Source organism: Callithrix jacchus, chromosome 5 (assembly GCF_049354715.1).
Source record: "Callithrix jacchus isolate 240 chromosome 5, calJac240_pri, whole genome shotgun sequence".
Classification (NCBI taxonomy): Eukaryota; Metazoa; Chordata; class Mammalia; order Primates; family Cebidae; genus Callithrix; species Callithrix jacchus.
Genome location: NC_133506.1, coordinates 31,914,968 through 31,930,013, shown reverse-complemented (window position 1 = coordinate 31,930,013; position 15,046 = coordinate 31,914,968). Strand labels below are relative to the sequence as shown.

General features: G+C 50.2%; 1 protein-coding gene across 8 annotated transcripts in view; it reads right to left on the bottom strand.

Moving 5' to 3' along the window:
* ENTPD6 (ectonucleoside triphosphate diphosphohydrolase 6) overlaps nucleotides 1-15,046 on the bottom strand; it is a 33,941-nt gene that overhangs the window by 11,529 nt on the left and 7,366 nt on the right. For 4 of the 8 annotated variants that reach the window (XM_035298527.3, XM_078371578.1, XM_035298526.3 and 1 more), the window contains 8 exons: nucleotides 10,652-10,720; nucleotides 9,863-10,181; nucleotides 7,999-8,075; nucleotides 4,513-4,656; nucleotides 2,991-3,066; nucleotides 2,097-2,132; nucleotides 1,117-1,205; nucleotides 285-364 (listed from right to left, as the gene is read on the bottom strand). In XM_035298527.3, coding sequence (XP_035154418.2) covers nucleotides 285-364; nucleotides 1,117-1,205; nucleotides 2,097-2,132; nucleotides 2,991-3,066; nucleotides 4,513-4,656; nucleotides 7,999-8,075; nucleotides 9,863-10,181; nucleotides 10,652-10,705 — 875 coding nt within the window. In that variant the 5' untranslated portion in view covers nucleotides 10,706-10,720. The remainder of the gene's footprint in view (nucleotides 1-284; nucleotides 365-1,116; nucleotides 1,206-2,096; nucleotides 2,133-2,990; nucleotides 3,067-4,512; nucleotides 4,657-7,998; nucleotides 8,076-9,862; nucleotides 10,182-10,651; nucleotides 10,721-15,046) is intronic. The other 4 variants (XM_035298529.3, XM_078371580.1, XM_035298528.3 and 1 more) reach the window with 1 other exon arrangement.

Below are 15,046 nucleotides of genomic sequence, written 5' to 3'. Positions count from 1 at the left end.
CACTTCCCCACAGCACTTCCACAGCCGGCAGCACTTCCCCTCAGCACTTCCCCACCTGACAGCACTTCCCCACCCGGCAGCACTTCCCCACAGCACTTCCCCAGCCGCCGGCACTTCCCCACCTGGCAGCACTTCCCCACAGCACTTCCCCACCCGACAGCACTTCCCCACAGCACTTCCCCACAGCACTTCCCCACCCGACAGCACTTCCCCACCCGGCAGCACTTCCCCACAGCACTTCCCCACCCGACAGCACTTCCCCACCGGAGTTCCCAAAAGCAGACCTGTAGGAATAGAGCTTGTAGGTCCTGTTAAACATCCTCAGGGCCGTCAGGTAACCAGGCGGCGAGGCCTCCAGTGTGCCCTGGGGAAGAAGAGGGTAACTATGCCTCCTGCTGGTCTTTCTAGAACATTCTGCCCTACTCACTGAATTCCTTTGAAAGAACAGGGATGCTCAGGTGCAGACAATGAAATGAGCTTTCACCAGGTGGCTGGCTGCAAGACAGGAGCAGGCAATGAGGAGCCAACATCTGGGCCTCCGGAGAACGGAGAACGGTGCTTCCTTCCTACAGGCAACCTCTCCCATGCTGACAAACATGGCCCAGCCAGAATGGCAATCACAGCAGAGCCTACAAGCCCACTCTTCCACGGGAACTACCCACAACAGGAGGGTGAGTGGGTGAGGAGGGAACTGTTTTTAGAGCAGCAGATGCCTCAATGGGAAGTGTTTTCATCTTTAGGATATTTATCTTGAAAAGGCTGGAAGCTCCCTCCCAACCTACGAACTGCACAAAATCATTCTGCTCTCGTTCCACTCAGAACCCTGAAGGGAAGGGAGGCAGCACTTCACATTCTCTGGCCCAAATGTTTCCAGTTATTCTCTAATTTGTCAACCCTCAAAAGACCAACTTTCTATTTATGGCTTTTTTCCTGGTGGAATTAAAACTCCAAGCCAGAAGCATCATCTGTGAGTGAGTCCCACTCCCAGATGAGGAAATGACCTCAGAGGTCCAGAAGCCTGGCCAACTCCACCCCAACCCCACCCCGCAGCACCTCGGCAGGCCCCACCCTACAACCCCGTGGGGGTGGCCTCAGGGTGGGAAGAGGGCTCCTTACCTCCACGCGAGGCAGGAAGGCGATCTGAGTGGATCCTCCGCCCAAGTCCAGCATCCCCACGCTGCTCCCTCCCGGAGTCTTCAAGCTCCCTGTAGCAGGCAGGGTAAGGAAAAACAGCACAGGGGCGTTAGTAAGACAGTGAGAACCGCAGAAAAGCCAGGGCGAAAGCCAGGCTCTTAGGAGAAAGAAAAACAAGACAGAGAAGGCGCTCAGGTATCGACAAATCTGCACTTAAAGGTGTATATCTAAGGGGTAAGAGCAATGGCTCCACCAGCTATGGTTTAATTTGGATCCTGCTGGGACAGCAGGAACCTTCAGGGGAGATACTGAAACGGCCCCATCAGCTGGGAGGGAGGCCGCTGGCTCAGCCCTCTGATCAGCCGTCTCCACTCCACAGAGCACCGCAGGCGGAGGTCCCCAGCCCACCTGCTAACATTTCCATCCCCCAAAGCGGCCAATGGGCAAATCCTCACAGGAAACTTCTTTCCTTTTCGTACATACATTAGAAACACTGCTCTTTCCCATAATTCCATCAAAGGGACAAAAATCTGACTTGTCACTTGTTTCTAAAAACGGATGTTTCTATTCCTGTTCCACCTACAGCAGAGGAATCCAATTAGAAGGTGATTAGCATCCACATCACATTTAATATTGGAGGACAGGACTGGTTTGATTCATTACTTCTCTTACAAATGAGAGGATGGGGCTCCTGTTGGATGTTCTGCAGGGGACAGGGCAGGCGCTGCACTGGGAGAAAAATGCCCCAGGCCTGCAGAGAAGCACCCGCTCCTAGCATCTACACCTGCCAGCCAGGTGGGCGGCCCCACCCATCCCCAATACCCTACAGTCAGCCAGCAACACTGCAAAACCCTGAGGGGCTATGTTAGAGAGCAGAAATGAGGCTCCTGCTCTCTAAAGGCCTGGCAGAGCCCTCAGCAGGTGTCTGTGAACGGCCGGCCTCTGTGCCGCAGCGCACCCACCTGTCAGGAAGTTGATGGTGATCCACGCCGAGACGCCTGCAGGAGTGTCACAGACAGCGTTTTAATCACGTGAGATACTGACAGCATAACACACATGACCGTGAAATGACCATGTTCAGATTTGGGGAGCACAAAGGGACCACTTCTGCACTATACCCAGCCTTCGCATCACTGGGCAGAAGGAAACATTTCTCATAAATGAAGCCAGCAGCGTCCAGCCGACTGTGCTGGGGGACAGCACACTGAACCCTAAAGCACTCCGCCAGATGCCACATCTCTCCTTGGTTATCACTGGCCTCCTTTTTGGAAGAAGCAGAAAAAGAACCCAATGCTCCCCTTCCCCCCTCCACATACGCTCACTCTCGAGGTCATATTGAAGAGCTAGCAGGAGCTAGTGAGAAACCTTAAATGTCTCTCAGAATTAACAATGCAACAACATTCTAAATGTGGCGGCAACTGGAGATTCTCTCCAAAACTGCTTTGTTTCCAGAAACTTCATTTATGCCAGGTTTGGAGTTGGTCAAGATAAGAATCTGTCTCTGACACTGGCCCCAAAAAGACCCTTTTGTGACATGTCAACTGTGAATCAGAATGGGGCTGTAACATCCATGATTCCACACTCAGCAGCTGACCGGGGAGGAGGCTCCCACACAGGGTAGGGTGGGGGCGGTTAGAAGCAGCAGCACCGCCCCCACCCACCTCCCTGCACACCCCACTGCAGAGGTGCCTCCCGCCCCACACAGGGTAGGGTGGGGGCAGTTAGAAGCAGCAGCACTGCCCCCACCCACCTCCCTGCACATCCCACTGCAAGGGTGGGGGCAGTCAGAAGTAGCAACACCGCCCCCACCTACCTCCCTGCACACCCCACTGCAGAGGCACCTCCTGCCCCCTTACCTTCGTCTGTGCCATTCATGACGGAAACACAGTCATCCCCTACAAGGAAAGGCGATGCCTTAAACACTTCTTTCACCTAAATGTAAAGAGAGACGTTTCTTCGTCCTTTACAATGAACTAATGTTTATTTAGCTAGCTAGTCAGTCAAGTGAAGCAGTGGGGGTGGAGAAGAATTAAAAAATCTGTAACTGGTTGTTATCAATTAGCTGTAAACGCACTCGGACCAGCTTTCTTCGTCCTTTAGAATTTGTAGTCAGTGGTTTCGCATCATGCTTTCGGCAGGCAGTAACGGAACCCCAGGGGCACCTGCCAAGTTCCATGCGTGTGTTCAGGCCTCTCTAATCCTCAGCAAGTTAATCTACCACCAGGGTGTGCTGAGGCCCTGTGCTGCTCTGGAGAACCTGTCCTAAGCCTGCTGGGGCTTAGAAGGGCTCTGGGGACTGCATAGACTGGGGGAAGCTGGGGCACATTGGGCCTGCTGGGCTCCAAAACACTGCCCAGCTTTGGGATGTGAGATAAAGGAGCAGGAAGCCCTCCATGGCAGATGGTTCCTGGAAGGCACCATGCACCAGGGCTGGCTGGTCTCTGGGGGTATTTCCTTGCCCATCTTTCAGCAAGATCTACCCACAGATGCTTCAGCACCTCTGCACACCCCACCTACATGCATGACCCACAATCCAATGCTGTGAGGGACCCTGACAGGCATGCCCTGTGCCGTCCTCCCACAGGTAAATGGAGGAGGCAGCATGGAGGGTGAGAAGGACCCACTGCTGAGTGCTGGGCACTGACCCTGATGAAAGAGGGGCTGGAAGAGGCTACAGGGCCCCTTCAACAGTCACGTCTGAGCATTGGACCAGGAGCATGATGAGCAGCTGCCATGGGAAACAAGCAGGCTTCAGCTGCAGCACCGGGGCTCAGCACACATGTGCTTCTGACTGGGACCAAGTTCCTGGAAGGCACCATGCACTTTTATTTATTTTATGTTTTTGAGACAGGGTCTCGCTCTGCCGCCCAGGCTAGAGGGCAGTGGTGTAACCACGGATTAGTGCCGCTTTGACCTCAATCGATCCTCCCACCTCAGCTTCCCAAGTAGCTGAGATGACAAGCATGCACCACAACACCCAGCTATTTTTTGTGTTTTTGGTACAGATGGGGTCTTGCTATGTTGGCCAGGCTGATTTTGAACTCCTGGACTCAAATGATTCATGCGCCTTGGCCTCCCAAAGTACTGGAGTACAGGCACGAGTCATGGCCCCTGGCCCCACAGTACACTTCTAAAATAAAGTTGCTCTCTTTATTATAAAACACTGATTCACTCTAGAAAAACACAAATAACTTTAAATGTCACAAGGAACAAAGTATCATCTGCCTGCCATCCCTTCACCTAAAGGTGATGCTGCCAACTTTTCTTCAGAAGCATCTGTGTCCTGCCTAGCTGTGTGGCACTGGGGAGAGAACAGGTGTTTGTGTCATCTGTAGCCCCTGGGGGCTGGCTAATGGCACTGGGAGTGGCCAGGCTCACCTTCTGCAGTAACTTCTGGGCCTTTTCTCCAGGTAACAGGCGTAAGCCAGCTGTGGCCTTGAGGACCAGAGGGGTGGCCTTCCAGAAGTCAGACGGAATGTCCTGTTTAGCAACATCCAGTAGTTCCTGGATTCCCTGAGCGCTCTGTGAACATGGTAAGAGCAAAGCAGGGTCTGTCAAATGCAGCCTGCGGGCTCTGCCAAATGCAGCATACGGCGTCTGCCAAATGCAGCCTTCGGGGTCTGCCAAATGCAGCCTTCGGGGTCTGTCAAATGCAGCCTTCGGGGTCTGTCAAATGCAGCCTACGGGGTCTGTCAAATGCAGCCTTCGGGGTCTGTCAAATGCAGCCTTCGGGGTCTGTCAAAGGCAGCCTTCGGGGTCTGTCAAATGCAGCCTTCGGGGTCTGTCAAATGCAGCCTACGGGCTCTGCCAAATGCAGCCTTCGGGGTCTGTCAAAGGCAGCCTTCGGGGTCTGTCAAATGCAGCCTTCGGGGTCTGTCAAATGCAGCCTTCGGGGTCTGCCAAAGGCAGCCTACGGGGTCTGTCAAATGCAGCCTTCGGGGTCTGCCAAAGGCAGCCTACGGGCTCTGTCAAATGCAGCATACAGGGTCACACATGCTGCTTACACCTTTTGTTTTTTTTTGTTTGTTTCTGGAGACAGTGTCTCACTGTTTCCCAGGCTGGAGTGAAGTGTCTTGATCACAGCTAATTTTTACTCTTGAATTCCTGGGCTCAAGTGATCCCCCTGCCTCAGCCTCCCGAGTAGCTGGGACAACAGGCATGCACCACCAAGCCCAGCTAATTTTTGTATTTTTAGAGACAGGGTTTCACCATGTTGGCCAGGATGGTCTCGATCTCTTGACCTCGTGATCCACCTGCCTTGGCCTCCCAAAGTGCTATGATTACAGGTGTCAGCCACCATTCATAGCCCTTGCTTTTATAAATATTTTCTTCTTCTAATTTTCAAAATCTGCAGGAAACAGTGACACAAGTAGTACTGGCAGGTGTGTGGGAATAAGGGGACGAGCTGAAACGTGAAAGGGAGAGGAGAGGTGAGGAGAATAAGCCTGCTCTTCTACTGCAGCCTGGTGACCCAAGTCCATACCCAGACCTGTGCCAACCCTCACGGGAGATCTCAGGTGAGCCTCAGCTCCACTGGACATCACAAAGGTGTAGCACTAGACAGTCCTGGGGTCGCTCCCAGCGCTAAATCCCATGACACCTACATGGAGGAGCCACTTCACCTGCCAGAGTGCTGGAGAGCCCAAGGCTGGATGAGGCCCTATGTCAGTGAGTGCATGAGAGTGAAGGCCTAGGAAGGCGGCTGGGTGTTGTAGACAGGTATGATTCTATGGGGACATGTGGGCCGCATCTGTCCAAGGGAAAAACACCTCCTACGCAGAAATCCCACTCCAGTAGTTCATCTTGAGAGGCCGAGGTGGGAGGATCACTTGAGCCCAGGTCAAGACCACCCTGGGCAACACAGCAAGACCCCCATCCCTACAAAACATTTAACCATTAGCCAGCCATTGTGGTGTACACCTGTGGTCCCAGTTACCTGGGAGACTGAGATGGGAGGATCATTTGAAACCAGGAGGCAGAAGTTGCAGTGAGCTGCGATCGTGCCACTGCACTCCAGCCTGGGTGACAGAGAGATACCTCATCTCAGGGAAAAAAAAAGAAGAGAATTCATCTGAGAGATGCCCCTTGCATGTGTAAGTAATGAAGTATGTGTCAGGTGCAGCCTTTTTCTACTGTTAAGAGAGAAAGATTGGGCGTTATCTAAATGTCCTTCAGTAGGGGACTGGTTCCACGAGGTAATGTGCAGCATCCATGCAATAACATTCAGCCAGAAAAACCAAGGAGGATCTGCACGTGCTGACGTAAATGCTCTCCAGTTACCCTGCTCAGCAGCAAAGCCAAGGGCCTTGGTGTGGACACCGCCGTGGGTGTGAAGCAAAAATGGGGAGAAGAATATGGAGGCCTGTTTGCATACACATCAACCAGCCTCAAAGGACGCTAAGAGAGCCGGGATGTGGGCCTCTGAGGCAGTCTGGAGCGAGAGGGACATCTGTGCTGTCGCCCGGAGAGCGTGGACGTTTGTCCCACTTGAATGTGTCAACAACTCAACCAAGTAAGGCCTTAAAAATCCTCAGAGTTTATTCGAAATGTGTCTACTTTAATAAGTTTTAACCAGAAGGTCACTCTAGAATTGCTCACTTTTCTAACTAAGCTACAGGAAAGCACGGCTTGAACTACATTGTCTGAGATCATGACGCATTTGTGGACAATAGCGGGTCCTAGCTCATGACTTCAACAATGCTTGAACCAAAAGGAAGTGACAAGTCTCTCCACAGCCTGTTTTGCCTGTGCCTGGACAGAAGCAGCAAATGTACATAAATCATTATTCGACAATTTTAATTAAATTTCTATTTATTTGGTTTTGTGGATTTTGCAAAATGCATTTTTTGGGGGAGGGGTTGGAGTCTCACTCTGTCCCCCAGGCTGGAGTACAATGGTGCAATCTTGGCTCACTGCAACCTCTACCTCCCGTGTTCAAGCGATTCTCCTGCCTCAGTCTCTCAAGTAGCTGGAATTTCAGGTTCAGGCTAAGTTTTGCATTTTTAGTAGAGACGGGGTTTCACCATATTGGCCAGGTTGATCTTGAACTCCTGACCTCAAGTGGTCCACCCACCTTGGCCTACCAAAGTGCTGGGATTATAAGGCATGAGCCACTGCGCCTGGCCTGTAATGTTTTTAACTTTTTTTTTTTTTTTTTTTTTTTTATATTAAGGTCTCACTTTGTTACCTGTGGCACAATCACGGCTCACTGTGGCCTTGACCTCCCAGGCTCAAGTGATCCTCCCACCTCAGTCTCCCAAGTAGCTGGGATGACAGGTGTGTACCACCATCCCTAGCTAATTTTTAAATTTTGTAGGAATGGGGTTCTCATTCTGTTGCCCAGGCTGGCCTTGAACTTCTGGGCTCAAGAGATCCTCTTGCCTCAGCCTCCCAAAGTGCTGGGATTGCCAAGTGTGAGCCACCATGCCCAAACAACATTAATTTTTTTTGTTTGAGTCAATGTTTGCTATCTTCAATCAGAAAAAGCAACAAAAAATTAAAAATATATTACACAAAATTCACAAGACTAAATAGTGCAAAAAATTTGAATAAGTAAACTGTCAAATAATGATTTTCGTAAGTTTGTAAGATTTGTGCTTCTGACCTGTACCAAGGCTTTGGGACCCCCAAGGGAGAACTAAGGGCTGGCATGGCGGAGACAGAGGAGGGGGGCCGGTGGGGGCTCGTTCTCCTCTGGGCTCACGTGCTGGACCCCTTCTCCCATCACCCAGATGGCGTGAAGTGCCCAGGGAGCACCGTCCAAGCCCCCTTTCCTTGTGAACACAGCCTACCACATTCAAAGGGAAAGAACCGGCTTGAACACATTCCACAGGTGAACAGGGAGACACTGGAGATGATCCTCACCTTTTCAACATCATCAGCATAGGCAGAAAGACCTGGCTTCAGTGCTTTGAAGGTTTCGTGGGTCAAGGTGGGAGTTTCTAAGGGGAAAACATGTCAAAAAAAGTTGCAACTATGAATACACTTTAGAAAGACAGACACAGACAATATAGACCAATCCCCAAGTGGCAGGGGCCCTTCAGCTATTCCTTGTCTAAATTCTGACTCTTTGTTCATCTGAACAAGATGTGTATAATACCTAATGTCTTGGCCAGAATTTTACTTTTTAATTAATTATTTTTTAAAAATTATATTTATTCGGTTAAACCTTTCTTTTTTTTTTTAAGAGATGGGCTGGTCTTGAACTACTGGGCTCAAGCAATCCTCCCATCTCAGTCTCCTGAGTAGCTGGGACTGCAGGTGCAAGCCATGGGGCCCCACATCCTACTTTTTAAAAATCCAACTTTACTGAAGATAATTACATAGGAAGCGACTGCATCAGTGTTAAATTTTAACATAGTTAATTCTTGCCAATTCAATAAATAGAGGAATAAGATAAATGGCTCCAAACTGCAAATAGGAATATCATTTCCTTGACTCTAAAATGGATGTATTACGGGGTTCTCAAAATTAGGGTTTTTTCTTCATTTTAAAACATGGAGTGTTTCAAATTATTAGGAGTGGTCTGAACGTGTGGGTACAAGGAGGCATAGCAAATTCAGACACAAAGACTGGACCGGAAAAGATCAGGGACAAAACTTTTTTTTTTTAAAGACAAGATTTCACCATGTTGGTCAGGCTGGTCTTGAACTCCCGACCTCAGGTGATCCGCCCACCTTGGCCTCCAAAGTGCTTGGATTACAGGCATGAGCCACCACGCCTGGTCAGGGACAAAACTTTTTGCAAGGACTTTTCTTTTTAAAGAGATAACACTGGGACAAGGCTCCAAAGCATTGCAGGCTTCATGCTTAGCTTCGACGTCACTTTTAGAGATCAGTAGGTATGGCATCTGAGTATTTAACTACTGTGGTAAGTTAGAAGATAAAGCAGATGGAGGCAAAAGTAAATAAAAGACACCACCCCGCTCTGGAGAGAGCAGCTAGAAATGTCTAGTGCCAGCAGAACTGTGCGACGACAGGATGGTGTCTACCCAACAGGTTCCAGGTCAGCCAAGAACAGCCCGGGACACCCAGGGGACCTGCCTGGCTGGGGCTGCAAACTCTCACTGGCTATGGCTAGAGACACATGGAGGGTGAACCTCAGGGTCACAGGCACGAGAGGGGCATCAGGGAACCAAGGGAAGAGGGCAGGGGAACTGGGCGGTGAGGGGGCCCTTGGGAGAAGCTGCCTGCCCTGGTGTGAGGCCCACCCTAGAAGTACAGCCAACAGGGCCCAGGCTCCAGCTCACTTCTCCAGCTGAGGCCCCCTCTCGGCTGTTGCCCCTGGCTATCTTGGCCCACCCGGTAGCTCCCAGTCAAGTCCAGGGGCCTTTGCTATTTATCTGACTTTCCTGATTTCCTGGCTCCCATGGGCCTGAACTCCCCACAAAGCCCCAAACACAACCACTGGCCTAAATCATGGTCCAGCCACCTGAACTGCAGGTGGGTGTGGGAGTGGACAGGCCACCAAACACCCTCAAAGTCTCAGCTGCCCTTCAGCCTAGTCACTACTGACCAGTTTAAGAGTAATCTGGGACTCCTGGGAAATTCAGATGCTTGGACCCCAAACCACACCAGCATCAGCATCTCTGGGAAACTGCATTTGGACAACTCCCAGCTGAGTCCGTGTCTGCAGGCCCAGCCCACACCGTAGCATAGGGCAGGAGATCCCGAGAGCCCTGCCATGAGAGCTCGAGAAGGCAGACCCCACGCCCGCTTCCTGTGGTTACCTCTTGGGGGCTGGGCGAACTGGAAGATGTGTACTCGGGTGCCAGTGCTTCCTGCATCAAACATGATCCCGTAGAAGACCTCGTGCCCATGTGCAGCTGTCCCTGGAGAGCTGTGGGCTTGCTGACTCCACCGGGCCCCTGGGGCCACCCCAGTAATGCTGAAGGCCTGGGTGGCGGGGGCCCGGTGCCACTTGATGTAGGCGACGTAGATGAACAGGCCCACGCAGAGCCCCAGGGGGTATACCACCTTCGCCACCCGCAGGCTCCCGTGGTTGGGCATTTTTCTCATCCTTGTCTGCCAAGGACCGTGCTGCAGCTGCTGGTGGGAAGTGGGGAGAAGCAGGAAAAGCATGTTAGTGTGCCAGGTTCCAAGGCGAGTCAGACGTCCCAAGGTCCAGGGATAAAATGTTCAACCTGAAACCGCTCTGTGTTCCCCCCTAGGAATCAGAAGCTTGATTCGATCCTCATAATGATTCCAGAAGGTGTGGTTCCTATCTCACACAACGGCAGGACAGCCCGCTCAAGCTCTCACACCCTGCAGGTGCTGATCTGGTGCACAGACCACAGCTGCCAGCTCCTCTAAGAGAGGGTCCCATCAGCAGCTTGGGACACATGGTGATTTATGTTAAAAAAGCCACATGTCAACGGTGTTCCCAAACCGTTCACGGGAACAGAAGCACGTGTCTGGTTCAGTCTTTCAATCCTCACTTATACTTCTGTTCAGGCAATTTACTTTTTAAAAGGTTTAGACTCTGTCCCTTGGGCAACTACCAAGAGTCCCAGACAAACCTGACAAAGGTAGCTCGTTTTTCCGGAAGTTTCACAGTGGATACCTTTCTTCATTCACGTAGCCCATTCCTGCCAAGGAGGAAACAATGTCTCTGTACTTCCAAAGCCTATAAAATTCCTAGAGTAGCAACATTAATTCATCGGTGCCATTATTTTTGGTTCGATACACCCAAAATGAAAGCATCTGTTCATTTCATTGGCAGCTCCAGTGCGAGGCAGCATGTGGGAAACTGAGGCTGCAAAGGATGAGAAGCACAGGCTTCAGGGCCCCCACCCCTGGGGAACGTCCATTGGCCCGTCCTCCCTCACTCTTTCCGTCGGTCCTGGTGAGTGGCCACTCCTAGGGCAGCAGGGGTCAGGAAGGCGCTGGGCGGGAAGTGGCCGTGGCTCTGCCTGCAGTCTCGTGTGATGGTGGGCAAGATACCCCTCGAGGGGGCAAGTCTCATTTGTAACGTGGGGCTACTCATGGGAGAGCCCCTCGTGACTTTGCTTGGGAATTCAGTGTGCTCAGGACACGTTGCAGATAAAGCACATGCCACAGGCAGGCTTTACAGAAGGGCAGCAGGAGGCGACATCTCTGTAGAATCAAGGACAGCATGGCTGCACTGTGGAGGAGGAGGGGCAGTGGCAGTCAAAGAGGCAAGCCCATGGCGACCTGCACTACCTGAGGCTGTTTGGGCACAGCACAATGGAAGGTCAGGGCCTCCAGGGCAGAGCACGAGGAGCAGGCACTTCCTGGCCCTTTCTTACTGAGGTGCCACCTGTGGCCATAGCTGGATGTCCTCGGGCCCAGAGAGGTCAGACAAGCACTGCCACAGTGCCCCGTGCCAAGGGGAGAGGCCTCACCAGTGGCCTGGCCACCTATGCTGGAGCGAGATAGGAAAAACCACCCTTACCTGCATCTGCCACAAGCGGGGCTACAAAAACGTTCTCCTGGCAGGTGCCAAGGTGCAGCCCTCCCCAGCCCTATTCTGGGACTGGGTCCCACTGCACTGGGAGCTTCCCACAGCTCTCAGGATCCTGTTGCAGCCTCTGCCTGGACCCGCACCTGCGGCCCCTGCTGCTTCACTGCACTCCTCTTTTGTCCTTGCCCACAGTGCTCTGAGAACAGTGCCTTCTTCTGCCCCTAGAACTCAGTTCCTCCCTGCCTCAGGCCCCTTGCACAGACCAATATGCATTCCCAGAATGCTTGTCCACCAGCCTGGCACCGTGTCTTCATTCTGAAACCTCCACTGAAATGTCATTGCCACCCCCTTCCTGGATGCCCCCAACTTGCACGTGCCCCATCACACACTCTCTGAGCTCTCTACACCCACCACCAGAATCTCTGATGACACGTGTTCGTGGACCTGGTTCCTGTAGGTCTGTGTCTCCCCTCTAGGCCATGAGCCCCAGGGCAGGAACTCAGCTTATCTTGAGCTGCTGCTGCCCTGCATGGCAGCCAAGCCCTTCCCTTCTCTAGAATGGAAGAGGCTGTTCCTCCACCCATCCCTATACCTTCTTTGTGTTTTTTTTTTTTTTTTTTTTTGAGATGGAGTCTCACTCTGTCACCTAGGCATCATACAGTGGTGCGATCTCGGCTCACTCCAACCTCTGCCGCCTGGGTTCAGGCAATTCTTCTATCTCAATCTCAAGTAGCTGGAATTACAGTTGCTTGCCACTGTGCCCAGCTAATTTTTGTATCTTTAGTAGAGACGGGGTTTCACCATCTTAGTCAGGCTGGTCTTGAATTCCTGACCTTGTGGTCCACCCACCTTGGCCTCTCAATGTGCAAGGATTACAGGTGTAATCCACCACACCCAGCCCACTCCCATACCTTCTATAGCATTACCAGGGACAAAACAGAGTCCTATAGGAAATCCACTAATGGGAAGAGGACATAGCAAGATGGCAAAAGAGGAAGCACAAAGGCCTTCGCTTCCTGACAGAGAAACATTAAAAACAACTAGAGACTGGCTATAACACTGCACAGGAGCTCTGCAAAACAAGCAATGATCTACAGCAAACAGGAGAGTGCTCAGCCCAGAAGCAGCCACATTCAGGATGTCAGGAACTCTGGGGTGTTTCATTCATCCCTGCCCTGGGCCTCCCCAGCATGGTGCCCCTGCCCTGTGCCTCCCCAGCATGGTGCTGCCTGATGAAAGCAGCAGTCTGGTTCCCAATTCCTTCCATCGAACTGGAGGAGCAGAGCAGACCTTTTTACAACGTCCTAATCTGTCTTGGGCTGCCTGAGGAACAGATCTCTGTTTCACCTGACCCTGAGCTCAGAGCTCAGACAGGAAGTCAGGGAAAATGGCTGTGGGCACTGCTGGGCAAAGCTGCAGGGTGACTATGGCCCCACGCATACCTGGGGCAAGAATGACAGGTGGAGAAATACAGTAGAACATCTCAGGCCCAAGGAGAGACTCGGGGAGACTTCAGGAAAGAAAGACATATATTTCTAAAGCTCTGTAAAAGTTTAACGGAGACATCAAGGCATATAATTCGTGTTCCGGCAGACGGTAAGTCCTGCTTTCTCTTACCCAAAAAAAGGGGCACACACATTTTATCGGAATTTGGCAATTCAGAGTTAAGGGTACTGAGATTAAGCTTCAGAGCACCAACTTAACACAACAATGAAAAATTGGTTATTCAACTTGGAAAGAGGAACTAGAACCAAGGCACAAAGGGGAGATTAAATATGTGTTCCTTGATCTCAAAGTCCTTTTAGGAACAGGCGTTCTCGCTACATGTGAGCAACACATCAAACCACCAAACCCCAATTCCAGAATCTAAATTTACGACATAGAAAAACAAAGGTAACTCCAAATGCATTTCTTGGTATATTCCAAAGGGAAGCTTGAAAGTATTCATAGGGAAAGTAAGATATTTTAAAATAGCCATGAATACAGGGAAATTGAAAAAAAAAAAAAAAAAAAAAACAAAAACACATACATAGGCCCAGGGAAGATGCATCCTCAGAAGAAACCTGAGGACACTGCAGCCTCTATCCAGAGCTGATCCCCAGGTTGAGGCAGATCCTGCTATTCAGTGGGGCTGTTCCCAAACAGAGGTAGTGTGCAAAGAGTGGGAGACAGAGCTGTTTTTCAAATGCCCAACATTCAGCAAAAATATCACAAGGCACACAAAGAAACAGGAGAACGCAGCTCATGCAGAGGAAGAAATAAAGTGGCAGAACCCATCCCTGAAGAAGCACAGGCACTGGACGTACTTGACCGAGACTTAAAAATGACTACCTTAAACATGCTAAAGAGCTGAAGGAAACAGATAAAGAATTAAAAGAAATCAAGAAAACAACATATGACAACAAAATAAGAAATTATAAAAAGGAATCAAACAGAAATTGTGGAAGTGAGAAATACAAAACTAAACTGAAAACTCTTACCAGAGGAATTTGAGTCCGTAGAGGAATCAGCAAACTTGAACACAGGACATTTGAAAATATCAAGTCAGAGGAGCAAAAAGAATGAGGAAAGAGCAGAGCCTTAGGGACTTAGGGACCACCATCACATGCACCATACACATTATGGAAGTTTAAGGAGAAGGAATGGGGTAGAGAAATTATGTGAAGAAAGAATAGCTAAAAACCTCCCAAATGTGACTAAGCACGTGAATATAAACATCCGAGAAGCTCAGTAAACGCCGCATAAGATAAACCCAAAGAGACCCACACTAAGACACAATATAATCAAACTATGTAAACACAAAGGCAGAATCTCGAAGGCAGCAAAAGAATGACTCATCTGGAGAAAGAATCCTCAATAACATTGTTAGGCACTGTCTTAGCAGAAGCATCAGAGGCCAGAGGCAATGGGATGATACACCCAAACTGCTGTTAGAAGAAAAAAAAATGTCAACAGAGAATTCTATATTCAGCGAAACTGTCCTTGAAAAATTAGGGAGAAATTAAGACATTTCCAGATTAATTAAAGATGTGGGTGTTCACTGCCACTAGATCTGCCTTTCAAGACTGATAAAGGGAGTCCCCAAGGTAAAACAAGGGGCGCTGGACAGCAGCTGAGGCTGTAAGAAAACATACGCGTTGCCAACGAAAACAAACGGACAGACAGATAGAGGAACTCGCATTAGTGTACAAGTGGTTTGCAACACTACTTAATATTTCCTTCCGGACTTAAAAGACATATGCATAAAAATAATTATAGGTCTATGTTAATGGGTACATACCCAATACATGCAGATGTAATCTGTGACATTAATAACAAAGTGGGGGTAGATGGAGTTGTAAAGGAGGGGTCAGGGTGTCTGACTGAAATTAAGTTGCTATCAATTTAAAATAGATTGCTATAACTTTAGGATGTTGTGTATGTAATCCCTATGGCAGTAACCACAAAGAAAACATTTGTAGCATATACACAAAAGAAAATGAGAAGGAAG